General features: G+C 43.4%; 1 protein-coding gene across 1 annotated transcript; it reads right to left on the bottom strand.

Annotated features, from left to right (window-relative positions):
• Positions 1–11,037: 11,037 nt before the first annotated feature.
• LOC115080279 (extracellular calcium-sensing receptor-like) lies at positions 11,038–24,281 on the bottom strand. The gene is made up of 5 exons (XM_029584430.1): positions 24,003–24,281; positions 21,571–22,416; positions 15,897–16,124; positions 13,406–13,529; positions 11,038–11,957 (listed from the first exon to the last, which is right to left on the bottom strand). Exons 1-5 carry the CDS (start codon positions 24,162–24,164, stop codon positions 11,038–11,040), a joined length of 2,280 nt encoding a protein of 759 aa, XP_029440290.1. The 5' UTR covers positions 24,165–24,281.
• Positions 24,282–24,544: the final 263 nt, after the last annotated feature.

The raw sequence follows: 24,544 nt of genomic DNA, 5'->3' as shown, positions 1-24,544 counted from the left end.
TGCCCTGACCTTAACCGGGCTTCAACTTTGCCTGCTCATCCTTGTCTTGCCCATGGATCCTCCAGTCTTCAGCAGAAGCCCCCACCTAAGACCTTCTGGCCCTGGCAGAAGGTGGAATATAAGTTGGTATATGCAAAGCTCCAGCCAGGCCTCTGCCTCATCCGACTCTGCCAGCCTATGGTGGGTACCTACAGGGCTCCTCCCTGCAGGTTGCACCAACTCCACTTCAGTCCAAGGGTCCACCCTTCAACAAGCAATTTCTCCCTCATATTTGCTAGCCCTGCAACTGCTGGGTTCTGCAACAGAGGCTTCTGATCAGTTTTAAGTACACAATTTTTTTTTCTTTTCTTCTACATGTCTCTGCTCACAGTGGGGAGAGAAAACAATGTCCAGCAAGCCTTCTGCTACAATTCTGGAGCACAGCTGTTCCCAGGCCAGCTTGTATGCAGTGTCCCTGGTTTTATTATAACAGATTGTTCACGAGTGGTTGCTAGTCTAGTGAAGTTTGGAGAGGGTATCTGTAAGAGCATTTGGTTCTGGGACCGTAAGACCCAGGCAGGAGTATATAAGTGTAAAGTGGAGGATAACCAGCAAGATTTGTTATGAATTAAGTTGTGGATAATGGTAAGTAGCTTGTAATGAATATGCCAGCTGATGGGTAACCAATGAAAATTGTGTAAAACAGGAGTGATGTGGTTAGAGAATTTGGAACCTGAAAGTAGATGGGTTGCAGAATTTTGAACTAATTTTAATGGACATAAGTAAGAAATTGGAAGACCAATATAGAGGGGATTACAATAGTCAAGACCGGTTAGGACGAGGGATTGAAGGACGGTACGAAAGGCATCATGTTGAAGCAATGGTTTTATGTGCTTTAGGAGGCAAATTTTGTAGAAAGAGGATTTGACTACTGTTTGGATGTGGGATTTCATATTGATTTGAAGATCGAAATATACACCAAGATTACGAACTTTGTTGGTAATATTGATATATTGATGTCAACAGTAATAAGAGTGGGACTATGAGTAAATGAAGGATTTCCTAGGATCATGATTTCTGTTTTGGAGAGATTTAGGCTGAGTTTATGGTGAAATAACCAGGTTTTGATGTATGATAAACACATTATAAGGAATTGTTCTGTGGAGGACCACCAGTCATGGCGTGTGGGAAAGAAAAACTGTATGTCATTTGCATAGAGACGGTAGAAAACACCCAAAGTGGATAGAAGTTTACATAGAGGAGAAAGGTATATATTGAACAAGATCGCCAAGAGTGCTGATCCCTGCGGAACACCAGTTTTTAATGGAAACCAGGATGAGGGGGTATTGTTAACTATGACAGCTTGAGTTCTGTTAAGGAGAAATGATTTGAACCACTGAAGTGCAGTGCCAGTTAATCCAATATTGGTGAGACGGGAAAGAAGACATCAACAACAAAAAGTAAAAGCCAGTGTCAGCAGTCCGACAGAAGGTGGCAGGATCCAAGAGGGCCTAAGATCTAAAGGCCAACTCAAATAAATGAGTTAACCTGAGCCCCCCCTCAAAATTTTGTTCCAGCTTCGCCCCTGGTTTGCAGTTCCACATCAGGCTTGTGGCAGCTGAAGGAAGGGTCAGGCTCGGACATTTCATGATTTTATAAACTTCTATCCTGTCCCCTCTCAGCCGTCCCTACTCCAGGCTGAAGAGCCCTGGCCTGCGTAGCCTCTCATCAGAGGAGAGATGTTCCATCCCCTTTATCATTTTTGTCACTGTGTCTTTTTTGAGAAGAGAAGAGAAGAACCGCACACAATACTCAAGGTGCAGTCGCACCATGGCTCGATTCAGAGGCAATATGATATTTTCTGTTTTCTTTTTCATTCATTCTATTTGCTGTTTTGCCCACCACCGCACACGGAGTTGAGGATGTCAATGTGTTGTCCACAAGGACTCTGAGCTCTTTTATGTGGGTGGTGACTCGCAATCCAGAACCCAGCGCCGTGTACCTGTAGCTGGGATTATTTTTCTCCATGTGCATCACTTTGCACTTTTCCACATTAAATTTCATCTTATTTATTTATTTAAACATTTTTATATACTGGCATTAGTTATGGACATCATACCGGTTTACAATAAACGAATTAAGCTTGGAAATTACATGTTAACAGGGAAAGCAGAACTGGGAGAGGGGTAACAAGAGGCCATTCATCTGCCATTCAACTGCACATGCCTCATTCACTTTTTTAAAATGATTTTCAATCTGTTAAAATCAGCAAAGAAATAGTAATTTTGTGTTAAATATTGTAGTAAGCTATCATGATTCCTTTATACCATGCAGAAGTTGTGTCCGTTTCTCTTCGTTTAGAGATTCATTGAAACATACAATTTGACCAGGTGTCCCTAAACATTTGAATACAATTGCACATAGATATACACTCACATATATATATATACACACATTTTCAAACTGCCCACATAGTATTTTCAAAGCAAATTTAGATGTGTAAATGCATTTGAGAATACTCAGGCAATTGGCCAGGTACATGCGGAAACATTCACTCACGTAAAGGTACATCTCTTTGGAGGAGGTAACTTATGCATGTGCACTTATGTGAATACTATTTAAAAAGAAAAAACCCCCCAAAAATCCTGCACACATAAAAGCCGACTCCATGCCCCTGGAATGCCTCTCGAAGCACATAACATTATGCGCACAACTGGGTTCCTTCCACAATTGCATCCAAAAATGAGGCTTAACCGACTCTTTCAAGATCAGCCGAGCATACAGTTGTATGATCCAACAAGCCCCGGGAAACAATTAATGAAAGCGTGTATTGAAGCAGGCGTTTTAATTTCTGCCTGAAAAGGAGATAAGACTTGACTTCTTCCAGACATTCTGAGACTACAGGCGCGAACTGTCTCAATACGTTTCTTCCTGGTGCTCACTAACCTGCGCTGCTTTAATGGTGGAATGGACAAAAGGGTCGGTTATGATGATCTTAGTGTCCTTGTTTGAGAGTACCAGGTTAAAAAATAAGCAAGATACTCCAGACCTGTCTGATGCAATAATTTAAAACTTATAGATATAATTTTAAATGTATCCCTATTCTCAATGGGCAACCAATGCAGCTTTCTCAGAATGAGCATTAATATGAAGGCTGGGCTTAACTCGAGTCAACAATCTTGGCACCATATTCTGAAGGAGCTGCAACTATTTAAGGGTTTTTTTTGGCTGCCCCTGATAAAGGAGGTTACAGTAGTAAAACGGACTAATGAATGTGTTATGAACTGAGTCAATAAGTGGACCCTTGGGCTGGCTGATTGGGGACAGGCCCCAGTAGATGGTAATGAGCCGGGAGGCGGAGTTAAGCTGGAGCGAACTGGCGAAGACTTCACCCTGGAAACCCGAGACCCCCCCAGGAGAAGCCCGTAGGGGTCCGGGTCGCTGGGACTTAGGAGATCCGGGGAAGTCCGAGGGTCGTGGCTGGCTGAAGACAGGAGAAGCGTGAAGAAGTCCGAAAGTCGTGGCTGGCTGAAGACAGGAGAATCGTGAAGAAGTCCGAAGATCGTGGCTGCCTGAAGGCAGGAGAATCGTGAAGAAGTCCGAAGGTCGTGGCTGGCTGAAGAGAGGAGAATCGTGAAGAAGTCCGAAGGTCGTGGCTGGCTGAAGACAGGGGAATCGTGAAGAAGTCCGAAGGTCGTGGTAGACTGCAGGTGAGCTTGCCGGAACCGAAGCTGGAGGCGGAGCACGGCTGGATCAAGCTGGAACCTGAGCTGGAAGCAAGGCACGGCTGGAGCAAGCGGGAACCGGAGCTGGAAGCAAGGCACGGCTGGAACAAGCAGGAACCAGAGCTGAAAGCAAGGCACGGCTGGAACGAGCAGGAACCAGAGCTGGAAGCAAGGCACGGCTGGAGCAAGCGGGAACCGGAGCTGGAAGCAAGGCACGGCTGGAACAAGCAGTAACCAGAGCTGAAAGCAAGGCACGGCTGGAACGAGCAGGAACCAGAGCTGGAAGCAAGGCACGGCTGGAACGAGCAGGAACCAGAGCTGGAAGCAAGGCACGGCTGGAACGAGCAGGAACCAGAGCTGAAAGCAAGGCACGGCTGGAACGAGCAGGAACCAGAGCTGGAAGCAAGGCACGGCTGGAACAAGCAGGAACCAGAGCTGGAAGCAAGGCACGGCTGGACAAGCAGGAACCAGAGCTAGAAGCAACTAAGTACTCAGAGAGCGACCTCGTTGCAAAGGCAAAGTAAGGGTGACAGATGCCAGTTTAAATAGGGAGCCGGCATCTGACGTAAAAAACGGGGCGGTTCAGCACTTCCGGGTGCTGGACCTTCAAATAGCGTCTCCTCGCGCGCGTGTTCCCCGGCGGGGGGAGGAGTCAGGCACGGGCCTCAGCCGCGTCTCCACGTGGAGAGAGCCGCTGCCACGCGGTCGGGAAGGGCCCTGGAGCGGCGAATCGCGGCGGGCATGGGGGCACCGGAGGCAAGGTAAGGACCCGGTTGCTAGCCCAGCGACCGGGACCGCAACAGAATGGATAATTGATCCAAGGTCCCCCCTAAGGCGAAAAAGGGACACAGTGTGCAGACATTATTTATTTATTGATTTATTTAGACAAACGTTTAGGCCTCACAATCCAATGTTCTTGGTGGCTTCCAAATGTCATCACATTCCTAAAACACATCCATATTGTAAAAAAAACCCAACAAAACAAAACAGTTAATAAACCATTAGAAACAAACAACATTCCCTCGTGTAATGTTTTACTAAAAAGTTAACGGGCTGATTTTAAACCTCCCCCCCCCACGTGTAAAAAATGGGGGTTATGTGCGCGGCTGGGCCTTGCGCGCACTGTGCGTATTTTAGAAGAGGCCCGGCCGCGCGTGTAACCCCCGTTACGCGCACAAGAGCCAGGCCTCTATGAAGGGGAGGTCCTGGGGGGCGGGGAGGGGCGGGCCAGGGGGCGGAGGGGGGCGGGCCAGGACAACGCCATTCATCGCTGTCCCGGAGCCTCGAATGCCAGCCGGCTGCCGGTGCACGCAAGTTACTTCAGGTCGGGCCCTGAGGTAACTTGTCGAAGAAAAGGTAAAACCAAAAAAAACCAGCCGATTTAGAGGGTGGGGAGGAGAAGGGAAGGGGAAGGGAGCTTAGGGTAGGGCTAGGAAAGTTCCCTCCCAGTCCGCTCCTAAATTGGAGCGGACTGGGAGGGAACTGGGGGCGCCCCGATCTTGTCGCTGCGCGACTTTGCATATGTTTACTCCCTCTTGTGCGCCACCCGCACATACATGTGTGGATTATAAAATCCGGTGCGTATGTGCACGTGGTCTACGTATTTTATAACATGCGTGCGCCGGTGCACCCATGTTATAGAATCTGTGCGTCCATGCACGCGCAAGTTTTAAAATCTACCCTTAAGAACATAAGAACAAACTGGGTCAGACCAAGGGTCCATCAAGCCCAGCATCCTGTTTCCAACAGTGGCCAATCCAGGCCATAAGAACCTGGCAAGTACCCAAAAACTAAGTCTATTCCATGTTACTGATGCTAGTGAGAGCAGTGGCTATTTTCTAAGTGAACTTAATAGCAGGTAATGGACTTCTCCAAGAACTTATCCAATCCTTTTTTAAACACAGCTATACTAACTGCACTAACCACATCCTCTGGCAACAAATTCCAGAGTTTAATTGTGCGTTGAGTGAAGAAGAACTTTCTCCGATTAGTTTTAAATGTGCCCCATGCTAACTTCATGGAGTGCCCCCTAGTCCTTCTATTATCCGAAAGAGTAAATAACCGATTCACATCTACCCATTCTAGACCTCTCATGATTTTAAACACCTCTCTCATATCCCCCCTCAGTAGTCTCTTCTCCAAGCTGAAAAGTCCTAACCTCTTTAGTCTTTCCTCATAGGGGAGCTGTTCCATTCCCCTTATCATTTTGGTTGCCCTTCTCTGTATCTTCTCCATCACAACTATATCTTTTTTGAGATGCGGCGACCAGAATTGTTCACAGTATTCAAGGTGCGGTCTCACCATGGAGCGATACAGAGGCATTATGACATTTTCCGTTTTATTCACCATTCCCTTTCTAATAATTCCCAACATTCTGTTTGCTTTTTTGACTGCCGCAGCACACTGCACCAACGATTTCAATGTATTATCCACTATGATGCCTAGATCTTTTTCCTGGGTGGTAGTTCCTAATATGGAATCTAACATTGTGTAACTACAGCATGGGTTATTTTTCCCTATATGCAACACCTTGCACTTGTCCACATTAAATTTCATCTGCCATTTGGATGCCCAGTCTTCCAGTCTTGCAAGGTCCTCCTGCAATTTATCACAATCTGCTTGTGATTTAACTACTCTGAACAATTTTGTATCATCTGCAGATTTGATTACCTCACAGTTGTATTTCTTTTCAAGATCATTTATAAATATATTGAAAAGCACATGTCCCAATACAGATCCCTGAGGCACTCCACTGCCCAGTCCCCGCCACTGAGAAAATTGTTCATTTAATCCTACTCTCTGTTTCTTGTCTTTTAACCAGTTTGTAATCCACGAAAGGACATTGCCTCCTATCCCATGAATTTTTACTTTTCTTAGAAGCCTCTCATGAGGAACTTTGTCAAATGCCTTCTGAAAATCACCTACATGTACATGTTTATTTACCCCTTCAAAATAGTGAAGTAGATTTGTGAGGCAAGACTTGCCTTGGGTAAAGCCATGCTGACTTTGTTCCATTAAACCATGTTCTGTGATTTTGATCTTTAAAACACTTTCTACTATTTTTCCTGGCACTGAAGTCAGGCTAACTGGTCTGTAGTTTCCCAGATCGCTCCTGGAGCCCTTTTTAAATATTGGGGTTACATTAGCGACCCTCCAGTCTTCAGGTACAATGGATGATTTTAATGATAGGTTACAAATTTTAACTAATATATCTGAAATTTCATTTTTTAGTTCCTTCAGAACTCTGGGGTGTATACCATCCGATCCAGGTGATTTACTACTCTTCAGTTTGTCAATAACGCCTACCACATCTTCTAGGTTCACCGTGATTTGATTCAGTTCATCTGAATCATTACCCATGAAAACCTCCTCTTTAACGGGTATCTCCCCAACATCCTCTTCAGTAAACACCGAAGCAAAGAAATCGTTTAATCTTTCCGTGATGGCCTTATCCTCCCTAAGTGTCCCTTTAACCCCTCGATCATCTAACGGTCCAACTGACTCCCTCACAGGCTTTCTGCTTCGGATATATTTTAAAAAGTTTTTACTGTGAGTTTTTGCCTCAACGGCCAACTTCTTTTCAAATTTAGTTCTTCAGCGTCTTTTGTGTCTTCTGCCTGCCTGTGCTGCTCCTTGCCTCCCTGTCTGCTTAGCTGTCCCCTCTTTCCCTCAGACAGATCTCTGGTTTTGACTTTGGCCTGCTTGACACTCAACGATGCTTGAACTCCACCTGCCACTGACCATTGCCTGACACTTTGCTACGCCTGAACTCTGCCTGCCACTTACCACTACCCTATTACTGACCACGTCTGAAAGCCATCTGCTTCGACCACTGCTTGTCCCTGACTAGGCCTGTACCCAGTCAGCCCGTTCCTTGCCTGTGACCCAGCTATCTCCATGGAATTCCAGCTCATCCTCAGAGGCCCACACCTAAGATCTGGCCCTGGCACCCGAGGGCTTAGCCTAAGAGGAACAAGGGCTGGTATAGGTGAAGCTCCAGTTGGGCCTCTGCCACAGCCAGCTCTGACCACCGATGGTGGGGACCTGCAGTTGATGCCAACTCCACTTCAGCCCAAGGATCCATTCCTGCAACACTCAGTATTGCCTTTTTCTATTCTTTTTTTTTATTCTTTTATTTTTTATTGCGTTTAAAATAAGATATCCATAATTACATCTTAGTGATTTAAATCAGGAAAATAGACATCTACAGTTCTCTTACAGAAAAATATCTCAGAAAAAAGTACAAGGTTGCCAAATAAGAAAACAGGCGGGGGGGGGGGGGGGGCGGTGTGTGTGACAGCCTTATAAAGAGCAATGTACTTTGAAATATGTAAAAAGAAAAGGTGAAGACAATGAAGATACACCCCAATATTCACATATTGCCTAAACATTCAGAGCATATTAGGTGTGCGTGTCTAAAAAGACCCGTAATTGTGAAGGCTCAAAAAAAAGATATTTAGCATTCCCCAACTTAATGTTACATTTCCATGGATATTGTAGTATAAAATAAGCCCCTTTAGAGAGATAACCTCTTCACGCATTGATAGAAATGTTTTCCTCCGAAGTTGTGTTTGCCTTGTCACATCTGGAAAATTCCACAGTTTCTGTCCGTAAAACATTAATTCTCGATTACGGAAAAAGAAACGAAGAATAGTATTTCGATCAGCGAGAAATGCAAATGAAACCAACAAAGTTCCTCATCTATTAATTACCATCTCATGCAACTGTTTCAATATTTGAGTTAGATTTAATGAGGCCTCTTCTGGGAGTATTATTAAATACTGACCCCTCAGACTTAGGAAGAAAATACATTTTAGTAATCACTGGCATAGTAGATTCAGGCATTTTCAAAACCTGAGATAAGTAACTTTTAAACAGATCAATAATAGGTAAAGACTTTATAACAGGAAAATTTACTACACGGAGACTACAACTCCTCAAGGTCTTTTCAATGTTTTCCAACCTTTTAGTTGTAATTAAGTCAGATTGGACCAACGTAGATTGCACTTGCTCCACTTCAGTAAATCTTGATTCCAGAATATTTAACTTAGAACCACACTGAGAAATGGGATTTTCATTAGCGGAAAGGCTGATGTGCACGGAGCAGGAGAGGGACCTTGGGGTGATAGTGTCTAATGATGTGAAGACAGCGAAACAATGCGACAAGGCGATAGCAAAAGCCAGAAGAATGCTGGGCTGCATAGAGAGAGGAATATCGAGTAAGAAAAGGGAAGTGATTAGTCCCTTGTACAGGTCCTTGGTGAGGCCTCACCTGGAGTACTGTGTTCAGTTCTGGAGACCGTATCTACAAAAAGACAAAGACAAGATGGAAGCGGTACAGAGAAGGGCTACCAGGAAGGTGGAGGATCTTCATCGGATGACGTACGAGGAGAGATTGAAGAATCTAAATATGTACACCCTGGAGGAAAGGAGGAGCAGAGGTGATATGATACAGACTTTCAGATACTTGAAAGGTTTTAATGATCCAAAAACGACGACAAACCTTTTCCGTAGGAAAAAAATCAGCAGAACCAGGGGTCACGATTTGAGGCTCCAGGGAGGAAGATTCAGAACCAATGTCAGGAAGTATTTCTTCATGGAGAGGGTGGTGGATGCCTGGAATGCCCTTCCGGAGGAAGTGGTGAAGACCAGAACTGTGAAAGACTTCAAAGGGGCGTGGGATAAACACTGCGGATCCATAAAGTCAAGAAGCCGCCAATGAAGAGTGGGTGACTCGCCAGAATGATGGCTACTGCCTGGACACAATACCCTTATTCAATAAACATACACATGCTTACTGTGACTCCAACATCGCTCTAAGCTTCAACAGCAAGAGGAAATGGAAAAAAGGATTTGCACTCACAAAGAGGGGAGTAGCTGGCTTGTTACGGCAGTTACTACCCCAAACCAAATATGCCTGATACTTCACTTTCAATGCATATACAGCATAGCTCTCTGCTTCAACGACAGGGGAGAAGAATAACTGATACTTCACACATCCAGCAGAGCTCTCTGCTTCAACGGCAAGGGAGAAGAAAAAGGGTTTGCACTCACAAAGTGGGGAGTAGCTGGCTTGTTACGGCGGTTACTACCCCAAACCAAATGTGCCTGATACTTCACTTTCCATGCATATCCAGCATGGCTCTCTGCTTCAACGGCATGAGAGAAGACTGATACATCACGTATTTCCAGCATAGCTCTCTGCTTCAACAGCAGGGGGAAAAAAAACAAAAAACAAAAAAAACCTGATGCTTCACGCATATCCTGCATAGCTTCAACGACAGGGGTGAAGAAAAAAAGGATTCACAATTACAAAGCGAGGAGTAGCTGGCTTGTTACGGCGGTTACTACCCCAAACCAAATGTGCCTGATACTTCACTTTCAATGCATATCCAGCATGGCTCTCTGCTTCAACGGCAGGGGAGAAATAAACTGATACTTCACGCATATCCAGCATAGCTCCCTGCTTCAACGGCAGGGGAGAAGAAAAAACAACCAACAAGGGCTGTACAACATAGTCTAGGTCAAACAAATAAGCATGGGTGTAGCTTGCTTATCGCGGCGGTTACTACCCCTAACTAATCAAGCTGGATATTTCACTTGGATGCAGCTCAATCACTGCTCTCTACATTAATGGTGGGGGTGGAAGGGGAATAGAACAAAGAGCTATGAGAAACAGATAAGTATGAGAGAAAAAATGTGTGAAGCTTGCTGGGCAGACTGGATGGGCCATTCGGTCTTCTTCTGCCGTCATTTCTATGTTTCTATGTTTCTATATTTGTATCCATTCTAAGAAGTTACCGGTAAGTTTCAGACTGGAATCAGAGGAAGGACTGCCAGGCTTGTGAACATGTTATAGAGATGCTGTACCAAAAGACATCCCACAAGAAGAAGTGCCTTAAAAGACTTTTTTTCTTTTCCCTCTGCCAGAATAGAACCTGGGGAGTATGGGGTGACTAGCTGCCTCACCACTCTCATCAGTGTGCTACTCGCTGGTGGACAGGGGTTACACCTTAAAAATGAGATGGGAAAAGATAAGAGAACCAAGACATGCTGGTGTCCTAAAATCCAAATGAAGATAGAGTATCCAGGTGTATACGGTGATCAATGGTGCTAAGGGGAGAAGATACTGTGGTTCAAGGAGAATAAAGATTGAGGAAATGGCCTTGACAAGGAAGAGGTCACTGGAGACTCTGGCAATCAACATCACCATGGAAAGTGGAAGGCAGAAGCTGTCCATTTGTTGCCTAATAATGAGAACTCAGAGAAGAGCCCTTGATGACCATAATTATGGAAGAATCTAGTCTGGATTATTGTAGTAAAAGAGTTTAACTTATTTCATTTTTTTGTTACTGACTGTTCTATTCAATAGATATTCCCTAGTATTCATATTTGGCCTGAATAAAATAATATAGCACTTGGGGAGGAATATGCATGCCATTAATCCAATGCTGGAAGACAAAATGGTGAAGATCTCAACAGCAACCATGTGTTTGCCATGTGTGCTCAGGTACGCTGGGATGAAGGACAGCCAAACACTAATAAAGATCAGCATGCTGAAGGTTATGAATTTAGCCTCATTAAAGCTGTCAGGAAGCTTCCTTGACAGAAAGGCTACTACAAAACTGACACTGGCCAAAAAACCCATGTATCCTAGCATGCACCAGAAAGCCATGGCTGAGCCTTCACTGCATTCTACAGTAATTGAACCTTTCTGGAAAGTTTTGTTCATTTGTAGGAAAGGAGGTGATATAGATAGCCAAAGAGCACAGAGAACAACTTGAACAGATGTTGAGGAAATGATAATTGAGTTGGCGAGCTGAGGTCCTACCCATCGCTTCAGACTACTGTTGGGCTTGGTGGCCTTGAATGCGATGACCACCATGATGGTCTTTGCCAAGATGCAAGAGACACAAAGAGTAAAAATGATGCCGAAAGCCACTTGCCTGACTAAGCAGGTTATGTGCGCAGGATGGCCAATGAAGATCAGTGAGCAAAGGCCACAGAAAACAAAGGAGATCAGCAGAAGAAAGCTGAGCTCCCGGTTGTTGGCTCTGACAATGGGGGTGTGCCGGTACTTGATGAAAATCACCAGGATAGCCACTGAGATCGCAGCTGTGACCACAGATGACACTGCCAGTATGGCACCTAAAGGCTCTTCATAAGAGAGGAACTCTAGTGATTTCTTCATACATTTTTCCTTTTGTTCGTCAGGCCAGTAGTCTTCAAGACACTTCCAGCACTCGGTGGAATCTGTGGATAAAGATATTTCGGTAAAACTAAATTTGAAAGGTACTGTGTATGAGGATATACTTTAAATTTCATGAGTGAATGGTAATAGTGCATACACTAGAAATTGTCATTCCTAGGGGTGAATTTTCAAGAGCATTTACATGCATAAAATCTAGTTTTAGGTGCGTAAATGGGCTTTTGAAAATTGACCAAGGGTTTGTATACATAAAAGTACACACGGAGGAGATCCATTGTCAACTTTTAAAAATACTGCAAAGAGGCATTCCTGGGGGTGGAGTTGGGGTAGGCAAATCATTTACATGTGTACTTCCATTTTTGGAAAGTACACACATGAATGTATGCATACACATTTACACCTGCTCCCTAGCAGGCATAAATTTGTTCACTTATGCAGCACCAATGTACGCATAGTCCCCCTCATTTTCACTGCTGGCTTACTGCCTTAAATCTGATTTGAAAATTTGGGCTGGTCCATATTTATTTTGCATATGTGGTCTTCATGCCTAATGGGTAGATTTTCAAAGGGATACGCGCGTACCCCCCGAAAACCTACCCCAACCCCCCCCTGCGCGTGCCGAGCCTATTTTGCATAGGCTCGGCGGCGCGCGCAAGCCCCGAGACGCGGGGCTTGCATGGAGGGGCGTGTCGGGGGCGTGCCGGGAATGATGCGGCATTTCGGGGGCGTGTTGCGAGTGACGCGGCGTTTAGGGGGCGGTGCCGCGGGCGTGGTTTCAGCCCAGGGGCGTGGCCACAGCCTCCGGACCAGCCCCCGGGACCGGAACATGGAGCGGGGCAGCCGGCCGGCGTGTGCAAAGTTACGCCTGCTTCCAGCAGGCGTAACTTTGCCGACAAAGGTAGGGGGGGGGTTAGGTAGGGGAAGGGAAGGGAAGGTGCGGGGGGGGGGGGGTGGAAGGAAAGTTCCCTCCGAAACCGCTCCGATTTTGGAGCGGCCTCAGAGGGAACGGAGGCAGGCTGCGCGGCTTGGCACGCGCAGGCTGCCGATTTTGGGCAGCCTTGCGCGCGCCGACCCCGGATTTTAATGGATACGCGCGGCTACGCGCGTATCTATTAAAGCGTACTCTTGTTCGCGCCTGGTGCGCGAACAAAAGTACGCGCTCGCGCTAATTTATAAAATCCGGCCCTAAGTGTGCCTCCCTTTGTGTTCTTAGATTTGAAGTTCTTTAAGCAGCTTAGGTACTTCACTGGAGTCCATTGTATTGGCAAGCACGGCAAATGACTTCACACAACACTACTGTTCTGCTTTGGCTATGCTGTTGGCAACCCACTCAACTGATCTTCATGGCAACTGTGACTTCTCACCATGTGACTTAGCACAATGCTATATCTAGTTACAGTGTTATATGGTTAATACTAAAACATTAGGTTAAGCTTGTTTGGGGCAAGGGAAATGTCAGTTTCTACTTTGTGAAGTTTTAAATCTTTCTCACCACTTTGGTTGGAAATCTCTCCTTCAGAGCAGATGACACACTTAAAGCAACAAAGAGGCTTTCCTTCCTCTGTTATCTTTCTGTATCCTGGAGGGCAAGTCTCAGTGCACACAGACTGAGGGATCTAGAAAAAAAATAGAAACTTCAAAAAATGAGGAAAGAGCAATAAAACATTTCTACTCTAGCTATCGTAATCCACCCATCAGTCTAAACATCCAACTGACTCGTCAGTTAACCCTCTTCAACCATTTTTTAAACAACTCATGAGCTGAAAGTAACCTAGAGACTGGGAAATTCAAAAAAAGGAAAATTCTTAACCCTCATAGCGTTTTCCAAACCTTCAAGCTGTTTATGAATAATTAAAAAAATATATGTGGGAAATTTTGAAGATCTCTATTGTTAAAGAAATATTGATTTCTAAAGTGTATGATGTACCTTGATATAAAAAGGAAGATCAAGGCTCTGAAGATACTATGGATGTCTTGCAGGCTGATAGTCCTAATTTAACATCTCTTTTAGAAGCATCTGTAGATAATGGGGCGGATTTTAAAAGGGTTACGCGCGTAACATACCGTGCATAGGCCCGTCGACGCGCACATGTCCTGGGGCTTGAAAAAGGGGACGGGGAGTGGGCGGGGGCGGTCCGGGAGCAGGTCCGGAGCCTCCAGGCATAGCGGCCATTTGCCGCTGTGTCTGGAGGCTTAGGTAGGGCTGGGGGGCGGGTTAGGTAGGAGAAGGGAGGGGAAGGTGGGGGGGGGGGGGCGGAGCGAACGGAGGAAGGCTGCACCGCTCGGAGCGCGCAAGGTGCACAAGTGTGCACCCCCTTGTGCCTGCCGACCCCGCCAAGTTGCGCGCACAAATCTACGCCCGCGCGCAAATCTTAAAATCCGGCCCAGTATACCTATTAGAGCCACTCTGAAAGTTACCTTTAGTTTAGAACAAGATAAGAATCTTGTGCTCCAAAAGTACTTTAAAAAGAAAGAATTTCTTTTTTGTAGTCAGAGAGTGCAAGTTTTCCCTGATGTTTCCAGGAATATTCAGCCTAGAAGAAAGCAGGTTTTTTGTGCCTTTAGGAGCCACATTCTTTTTTACATTTCCTGGTAAATGCCTGAGAACATTTCAGAAGAATAAGTTTATTTTTCTTGATCCTGTTCATTTGGAAACTTCTCTTGCGAATAAGGGTGACTGATTGGGAATTTGGTAGTAGCTGGTGTTAGGAGAATTTGGGACACTGGTATAATTAGATTTCTTCTCTCTATTAGTGTAAAAACATAAGAACATAAGAACTTGCCATACTGGGTCAGAGCAAGGGTCCATCAAGCTCAGTATCCTGTTTCCAACAGTGGCCAATCCAAGTCACGTACCTGGCAAGTACTCAACATTAAATAAATCTCAAGCTACTATTGCTTGTTAATTAATAGCAATTTATGGATTTTTCCGCTAGGAACTTATCCAAACCTTTTTTAAACCCAGGTACACTAACTACCTTAACCACATCCTCTGGCAATGAATTCCAGAGCTTAACTATGTGCTGAGTGAAAAAGAATTTTCTTTGATTTGTTTTAAATGAACTACTTGCTAACTTCATGAAATGCCCCCTAGTCCTTCTATTATCTGAGAGAGTAAATAACTGATTTACATTAACTTGTTCAAGTCCTTTCATGATTTTGTAGACCTCTATTATATCCCCCCTCAGCCGTCTCTTCTCCAAACTGAACAGCCCTAACCTCCTTAGCCTTTCCTCATAGGGCAGCTGTTCCATGCTCCTTATCATTTTGGTCACCCTTCTCTGCACTTTCTCCAATGCAACTATATCCTTTTTGAGATGCGGTGACCAGAATTGTACACAGTATTCAAGGTGTGGTCTCATCATGGAGCAATACAGTGGCATTATGACACTTTCCGTTTTATTAACCATTCCCTTCCTAATAATTCCTAACATTCTGTTCGCTTTTTTGATTGCCACAGCACACTGGGCTGACGATTTCAATGTATTAATCACTATGATGCCTAGATCTCTTTCCTGGGTGGTACAGCAAGGGTTATTTTTCCCTATATGCACTTTGCACTTGTCCACATTAAATTTCATCTGCCATTTGGAAGCCCAATCTTCCAGTCTTACAAGGTCCTCCTGCAATTCATCACAATTTATTTATTTAAAATTATTTATATAGTACCATTTTTACAATAAAATATTGGTCAAAGCGGTTTACAATAAAATAAAATAAAATAACAAACAAAACTAATAAATAAAAATAAATAAATAAATAAATAATCCTTTTCTTTTTCACATATAACAGCACTTAGCTTCAAGCCCTCAGTGAGCTGTATTAGCAGCAAGATTAATTTTAGTATAGCTCTATTTGACACTGTGGTCTAGCAGAGACACACACATCCCTGGCCCAAAAGATATATATGTACTTCCCAAATATCGCTGCTTTAGGGATGTTCCCTTAGATTCAGCACATAACTCTTTGAAGAAGCTTCCCACCTTTGATTGACCCTCGTTCCACACAATAGCACTTTCGTTTATAATGAGCTCCTTTCCCGGAAGGTTTCTGGAATCATAGATGCCAACCTCCACAAACTTAACCGTCTGCTCAGGGGTCAGCTGCATGTTGAGAATGTCATAAATTCCGGGAGGGTTTCCATTGGCATCATAAAACACCTCTTCTCCATTGCTGTTTCTGTAACGAGTTTTCCATATATAATGCAGAAGCTGAAGACAGAAGGAGACATCGTTACCAGTTAAAATATTATTTCTTATTGTGAACATGGAGCAGTATGAACGGAAGTTTGACCAACGTCATTGGGTGACCTGTTCTAGGGATCAAACATAATATCTATAGTGAGAACATTGGGACTGTATTATTAATAAGAAGAGCTGGAGCGTGCACTAATGAATGAGATGTTAATGTCTTTCACCAGTTGTGTCTAATAAATTCTGATTAGGGAGTGAATCCATTGAGATCTATGGAGCTGGGTGGCAAGGGGAAGAGATATGTATGAGCGTGATAACATGGAGTTCTCTGGAGGTAAATATTATGGTGGCTTTATAGGGAAGAAACAACATGTATCCAGGAAAGGAAAGATTTGCGTTACCAATCTATGAGGTTTTTATTGAAGGAGTTAATAAACATAAAAAGTGGCATCCTGGGTCAGAACAAGGTCACATCGAGCCCAGCATCTTATCTCTTACAGTGGCCAACCCGGGTCACAACTACCCAGCAGATCCCAAATAGTCAATCTATTTCACTCGCAGAGATACGTGCTGGCTCTCCCAAGTCTATAGATGATAACTGGTTATGGACTTTTCCTTTAGGAACTTGTTCAAAACCTCTTTTGAACCCCACTGTGTTAGTTGCCTTGACCACATCCTCTGGCAACAGATTCCATAGCTTGATTGTGCGCTGAGTGAAAAAAAACTTCCTACGATTTGTTTTAAATCCACTGGTTGCTAGTTTCATGGATCATCCCCTAGTCCTAGAGTTGTTGAAAGGGTAAATAACTGTTCCCTATTTACTTGTTCCACTCCACGAGTGTATAAATCTCAATCATATCCCCTGTCATTCGTCTTTTCTCCAAGCTAAAGAGCTGTAAACTGTTTAGTCTTATGTGGATAAGGGCGAGTTGGTCGATATAGCATGTCTGGATTTTCAGAAGGCATTTGACAAAGTCCCTCTTGAGAGAGGAGAGCCCTAGGGAAATAGTGGAGATCCCTAGGGATCTGTGCTCTGACTGGGTCTGTTTAACATTTACATTAATGATATGGCAAAAAGGGGGCCAAGAGTGAGGTTTGCAGATGACACAAATTTATTGAAAGTTAAAACATGAGCAGATTATAAGGGACTGCAGAAGGATATTGTGAGACCCGAGGACTTGGCATCTAAATAGCAGACAAAATTTAATGTGGACAAAGTCATACGCATAAGGAACATTTTTGTTTAAATTTATATTTATTCAGTTTTAATCAATATTACATGATGTAAAAGAAAACATTTCAAGTATTAATACAAAGGAAAAAACTTACAATTAACAACCCATCTTCAAATGAACAAGTCCACATAATGGAAGCAGTAGCAAACATTCCTGATACTATGTAGATTAGAACTCAAAGCATTCATGAAGTTTTATCTGAAATGAAAGTTTCGAAATGAACAGGTTCCTGAAATCTAAATGTATTTCCCTGAAATTCTATCAGACATTTGCAGAGGAATTTCAAGAAAAAAGTAGGACGTCCCTTTGTCACGCGGCTTAGGCGCACTGGTGGTGGTGCGCTGCTGCATGCCGCACTTTATAAGCCCCAAGCAGTCCGATGGCAGGGACTCAAGGTTGCCGCGATGATGCCTGTGGCGCTTCTCCTGGGGCAGGACCAGGTATGCAGCATAAGGAAAAAATAATCCTAAATATAGGTACACAATGCTGGGTTCTGTGTGTAACCACCAGGCGGGGAGACCCAGATATAAGGTCCCAGAGGCCATATCTCACACACGGGTTTCACTTTACATCCTCCCATGATGTTGTCAGGTCTGAGTGGTCAGGATTCCCTGAGCAGGGGGAAGACAAGTATTCTAGGCTCTGTGCATTGCATGTACTTATCTCCCAGAATAAAGTTCTTTTATGTAGCAGTGATGACTTCCGACTTATCTATGTGTTAGGAGACACACTGAAAGCTAATTTTGTCTCCAACGATACTTGATGTGCAATGATGAAATGACCCTTACAGATGTACTTTCATGTCTACATTACAATTAAGTTCCTTAATGTATTTGTGACTTCTTCAGTCCTTTAACTTATTAAAGGATGTAAAAGCCAATCATTCAAGTTCTTGCAGTTTATATTTACTCTCCTTTCCTATGGTAAGGGCAGTTGTATGTTGCCCACCCATAAAGTTAAGGATTTGAGTGCGCAATCAGTCCAACCTCTCCGGTAGTTTTCTTTCAATTCTCTCTTTCTCATGACAGACTCAGTAATACTTGTTGCACTCACCTTCTTCCAAGATTTTCAACCACAGAATTAGTTTAATCCTGAACTGGTAGGGAACCAAAAGGGGCTCTACACGTCACCACCCAGGAAAAAGATCTTGGAGTCCCTGGTGGACAATACATTGGGACCCTCCACTCAGTGTGTGTTGGCTGTGAAAATAAGCAAATCGAATATTAGGAAGGATTTGGAAAGGAAAGGGAAAATATCCTAATGCCTTTGTCTTGCAAGAACACCTTGAGTACTGTGTGCAGTTCTGGTTGCCCTCGTGTAAAAAAAACCAAAACCCAAAAACATAAAGCAGAACTAGAAAAGGCATAAACAAGGGCAACAAAAATGATAAGAGGATGGATCGGTTCCCCTACGCTGAACAGGTTGGGACCTTTAGCTTGGAGAAGAGACGACTGAGAGATTTATAAAATCATTAGATTTATAAAATCATTATAAAATCATTATCCAGATCTTGATACCCATTAAAGAGTCTTACACGAAAACACTGGATCACTGGGAAAATTGTCTCCATGAAATCAAACACCTCCTCTCCAACCTAAACCTAGTTTTAAATTCCTCCAAGACCGAACTTTTGCTCATTTCCCCAGATAACAGCAACTCCATCTCTAATCTTCCAGCTATCCCTACAACCTCACAAGTGAGAGACCTTGGAGTGCTAATTGACAACCGGATGAACCTGAAAGCTTCCATCAACAGAACTACCAAAGAATGTTTCCACAAACTCCAAGTACTGAAAAGAATAAAACCGCTCTTCCACACTCAGGATTTCAGAACAATTCTACAAGCAATCATTTTCTCAAAGATAGATTACTGTAACTCTATCTTTCTGGGTCTCCCTTCCTCCTACACCAAGCACCTTCAGATGGTACAAAATGCTGCCGCACGACTACTGACAAACTCCAGGAGAAGGGACCACATCACTCCAATCTTAAAAGAACTACACTGGTTGCCAATTCACTTCAGAATCCTCTACAAATCTCTTTCCATTATATACAAAACCATCCATCAACATACCCCACTCGACCTACAAGTCCCTTTCCGAATATATAATTCCTCAAGACCAACAAGAGACGTATTCAGAGGATCTCTCCAGGTACCCCCTGCCAAAACCACCAGACATATTACCTTAAGAGACCAGGCCTTCTCTACAGCCGGCCCCTCTTTATGGAACTCCATCCCCCCTGACCTCAGACAAGAACCTAGCCTCCCAACCTTCAGGAAAAGACTTAAGACCTGGCTGTTTAAACAAGCATTCCCGGACTCCAATTAATCTCTCACACCATCAAACATACGTTATCCAGCCAGGTCAACCTCTTCTCCTTGTAAATATCTATAGCTAATGTTATAGCTAATGTAATTGCCTACAGCTATTGTTATCCTCTCCTTTATTTCTCTTCTCCTAGTTCTATCATGCTTGTTATTTGTAACTGCCTCCTTCTACACTTCCAGGTTACTTAGTTGTTTATTGTACACCCCTGTTTATATGTAAACCAGCATGATGTGATTGTATCATGAATGCCGGTATATAAAAATCTTAAATAAAAATAAATAAATAAATTAGTGGGGTGGAGCAAGAAAATAGGTGATGGTTGATTGCCATTTAAATAGGACCAGCACTAGGGGACACTCCTTTAAGCTAACTTGTAGCAGATTCAAAACAAATCAGAGAAAGTACTTTTTCTCTCAACGCACGATCAAGTTGTGGAATTTGTTCCTGGAGGATGTGGTTAAGGCATTTAAGCATAGCGGCTTTTAAAAGGGCTTGGACAAGTTCCTGGAGGGCCAAGCTATAAATAACTAGAATCCACGCATGCATTTCCAAGCTAAGGACCCTTATTAACTATTGTTGAATCAGGAGAGCTTCATACATGGAATCGGGTGCTTTTCATTCACTGCAACTCCTCATTAGAATCATCCGTCTCTCTATTTTTAAATATTTCGAATGCTACGCCCGAATTTCAAAAACTTCAAAAGCATCTGCTTCAGCGGATGTGGGATACAAGGCCAGGCTGACTACCTGATTAATTTAAATTCTCCTGAAACAGATGTGTTTGAAGCTTTCCAAACTCAGGACCATGTCAGGAGGAGGAAGAATAATATTAAGCACGGATAAATACTGTTTTTAAGTGCATTCAAATATTTAAAACTAGAAGGCCCAATATTCAACACAACTTAGCTGGATAACTACTTATCTGCCTAAGTAGTTAGCTGGCTTAGTGGTGCGTGGGACAGAGGTAGGATAATCCAGAAGGGGATCAAAGGGAGACAACTGAAGAAACACAGGATGGGTGAGCGGGTTGAGGGGGAAAAGGGGGATTAAGACCCATCACCTTTAAGTTTTTTTTCTTTAAAATAAATGAAACAAAACAAAATAAATCGTAACCCTGAAACAACCCTGCTATTGAGCAGGATAAACTTATCTGATTAACTTTAATTAACTGGATACATTCAGCAGCTCAGCTTACTTTTTCAGCAGGATAGCTGCTGAATAACGGGCTCAGAGAGACCAATGATTATAATGAAGAATTGCAATGAATAAAAAGCACCCGATTCCATGTATGAAGGTCTTCTGAGTCAACAATATAATTGATGAGGGCCCTTAGCTCGGAAATATATAGGTGGATTCTACCTATTTATAGCATTTTTCCTCTGATGGTGGTTTACATTGTTATTGAGAAAAGTCCATAAACCATTATTAACCAGGCAGATTTGATAAAGCCACTGCTCATCCCTGGGAATGGATATATTCTTTAAGATCTGATGGTTACTTGTGACTGGGATTGGCCACTGTCGGAGACACGATGCTGGACTTGATGGATCTTTGATCTGCCTCAGTCTGGCATATCTGATGTTCCAGGAGACTGATACCATTAAAATATACAGAGGTGAATGATGATGTGTAAGAGGATTTTAAGTCAGGTAAGCTCTTGAAGTCTCTGAAGGTGGATGATGTAGGGAAGAGATAGTTAAGGGGCAAATGCCATTGCAATCTACTGAGGTGAATAATATGGTATAATAGATATTTAAGAGAGATTCTCACTGAAGTAAATGACTGTCACCTGGTTAAAATCTTCCTATGAGGATATCACCCAAGCAAAACTGTCTTTATTTGAACATGTATGGGATAGCTTTATCATGACAGAATCTTGTAGGCGAGAAATTCGTCATACCTGCCATGGTTCAAAATCCTGGATGCCTCCACATGACCCATTTTCAAAAGGTCCCTGCCCTGGCTGGCAGGAGCTGAAGTTATGCAATGCATGTGCAATGCTGTACACAGCATTATAAGCATTATAACTGGCACTTAAGTCACTCATATCCAGGAAGGAGATGTTTAACTCACGTAGGCTTTCCTTGCCTGTGCAGAACCTGGACATGCTCCATTTGGTATATGCCTCAATTCCTGTCTGGTTAATGCCAAGGGCAGGCCACTTGCAATCAAATGCCTTCTCCCAGAAAGTTTTAATAAAAACATCTGTGGGGTTCTTGGTGGGATGGAGTTGAATGAGATGTTCTCTAAAACCTGGTATGAATCCTCGACGGACAGAAAATCCCAGGAATCCCTCACACGTTCTCAAAAACATTTTCCCAGAAAATTTGGATGTGGTGGACCATCCATCACTAGCTATCCAGATGCGCCCTGTGCTATTCTTTCTGGCAATCTCTAGCATGACGGGATACAGACTGCTATCGCTAGAGAAGACAATAATGGCTTTTGCTGTGGAATTCTCAATCATTTCCACTATACGGTTGGTCTTTTCCTTTGCAGAGAAGGTGGGCAGGGCTACGAGGAACTCAATGCAGATCCTGGCCTTCTCCAGTTCCTGTTTCAAGATCTGGCTCCCCTGGTGCCCATAGTCACTGTCCTCAGCCATGATTCCGACCCAGGTCCAGCCAAAGTGAGCCACCAGCCTGGCGATGCCATAGGCCTGAAAGTCATCACTAGGTGTGGTCCTCAGGAAGGAAGGGAACCGAATCTTGTCACTCAGTGCAACTACGGATGAGCCATGGCTGATCTGGAAATATAGATTTGATATTTGATAATTTATTAGAATTGTGTATATAAATATAATTCATTTAAGGATAGAAGGGATATTATTGGACTACCTCAGGGATTTGTCCTCGGGCCAATTCTATTGAATATGTTCATAAGGGAGTCTTGCAGTAGGGTTGTAGGAAAAGCTTGTCTTTTTGTAGATGATATTAAGAATGGATGTTCCTGATAAAGGAGAAAATATTAAAGAGCTAAGAAATCTTGAGGAGCAGTCACATACTTGAAGGCTAGGATTCAGTTTACAAAAGTGCAAAATCCTGCATTTCGGGAAAAAGAAATCCATGGGAGCAATACACCATGGTGGGAGATGTGCTGATATGCACCGAACAGGAAAAAGGGTGAGCGAGGTGATCACAGTGTCAAGGTGGTGGACTGACCCAGAGGTACGCTACAGGGGCATAGGGAGAGGTATTATCAGGAGGGGAATAAACTGAAAAGTGTTTTGTTTCTTTTTTTTGTTTGTTTGTTTCAGGGTTACGATTTATTTTGTTTTGATTGATTGATTTTAAAGAAAATAAACCTAAAAGGTGATGGGTCTTAATTCCCCTTTCCCCCCTCAACCCGCTCACCCATCCTGTGTTTCTTCAGTTGTCTCCCTTTGATCCCCTTCTGGATTATCCTACCCCTAGTGAGGGTCCAAATTGTCCATCAACGATCCCCGGTAGTACCCGCCCCACCGCTTCCATATCTCAAAATGGAGGTGATGACGCCTCTGTGATTTGGTGAGACCTCACCTAGAATATTATATTCAGTTTTGGAGGCTGCACCTTCAAAAGCTGATCGACAGATCCGATGCAATCCAGAGAAGGGTCACCAAAACGGTGCAATATCTAAAGCACTTTGAGAGGAGATTTAAGGGGGCAATTTTTTTAAAGAGTTTACCTGGAAAACTACTGGGACTGGAATTTGCTCTCCTTCTCTGAAGGTAAAAGAAATCACACTGAGGGGTCTGTCTGAGGTTTAGAATCCCACTCCAACCCACTAAGCCCCATTTTTTTTTATCATTTCAAGGCTGGTCTCAAAAATAAAAAGATAAAATGGTTTCTTGCCACCAAAAATAGTTTTCTGTTTTCATTATTTGCTTCTGGCTGCATTTTACCCGTTTTGAGAATAGAGTCAGAAAAAAATACACTCACAAACCTGTACCTTTTGTTTGTGTGTCTGCTTTTTCTGGCCAGTTTTATGTGCATATATTGCATGAGCTCTAACCCTGCTCAGATGCTATGTCCAAAAAAACCATTGTTCTGTGTAGAAAAAAGTATGTGTGTATTCGCAGATATGCAGATATGAGGCGATCTTTTCTAAGGCCTCATTTCCATGTGTAAACCACAGTTTTATGGGTGGAAATGCCTTTGACTATTGCAATGAGTTTCAACCTTCACCTACCTTTTATAATATTCTTCTTATAAGGGCATTTGTATCTAAGCACTCTGGGTGCTCTTGTAGGACATAGCCACTCCTCCTTTTGCCTGACATGGCAAATGATACTGGTGTCAGGTAGGCAGTTGTAGAGGACAAGGAAGGCAACATATACTGGGTGTTGCTCACCTGGGGGAACTTGTAAAGCCCCAGAATTGTGGCCATGGGGATTGACTGCATGGAAAAATCTTCTCCTACCACAGCAACCAGTGGAGGTTGGGTCCTGCAGCAGAAGTTGGGGATCGGTTCTTTCTGTTGGGTCAAGAGATGTATGGTGGTCTGAATGGACATTGATATGGAGTCACACGAGTCTTGAATGGAGAACCCCAGGGTAAGATTTGGCAGAAGGCTTCTGTTTCTGTTGACCTCCTCCAGGGCAAAGATAAAGCTCTGAACAATCCGATATCCAGTTAGATCAAATCTGAAGAATAGTGAAGAAAGAATTAAATGCGTATTTTAGAGGTGTGTGAGTAACTTAACCATAATTAAGGGTGCAAGGAATTATCATTGGTTTATATTTCAGTGAGCTCCTCTTGACCAATAATTTAATATTTATTTTAAGTCATCATATTGCCAAGACATGGTTGCCAACTCTCTCTGTACAGAAGAAGTTCACTCCCTTTTGGGCTCCAACCTGTTTCTAATTTCCTACCATGTGAAGCCTAAAATTC

The sequence above is a fragment of the Rhinatrema bivittatum genome, chromosome 19 (genome assembly GCF_901001135.1).
Source record: "Rhinatrema bivittatum chromosome 19, aRhiBiv1.1, whole genome shotgun sequence".
In the NCBI taxonomy this organism is placed as follows: domain Eukaryota; kingdom Metazoa; phylum Chordata; class Amphibia; order Gymnophiona; family Rhinatrematidae; genus Rhinatrema; species Rhinatrema bivittatum.
This window is presented reverse-complemented; position numbering and strand designations above follow the sequence as displayed.

What these genes read in the sequence shown, in the direction of transcription:
- LOC115080279 (XM_029584430.1), bottom strand. Translation starts at nt 24,164, where the DNA reads ATGTCCATTCAGACCACCATACATCTCTTGACCCAACAGAAAGAACCG. An exon ending in GGCTTTACAAGTTCCCCCAG is followed by an intron (nt 22,417 to 24,002) that starts GTGAGCAACACC and finishes CTATATTTCCAG; the next exon opens with ATCAGCCATGGCTCATCCGT. An exon ending in AGAGATTTCCAACCAAAGTG is followed by an intron (nt 11,958 to 13,405) that starts GTGAGAAAGATT and finishes CTTTATCCACAG; the next exon opens with ATTCCACCGAGTGCTGGAAG.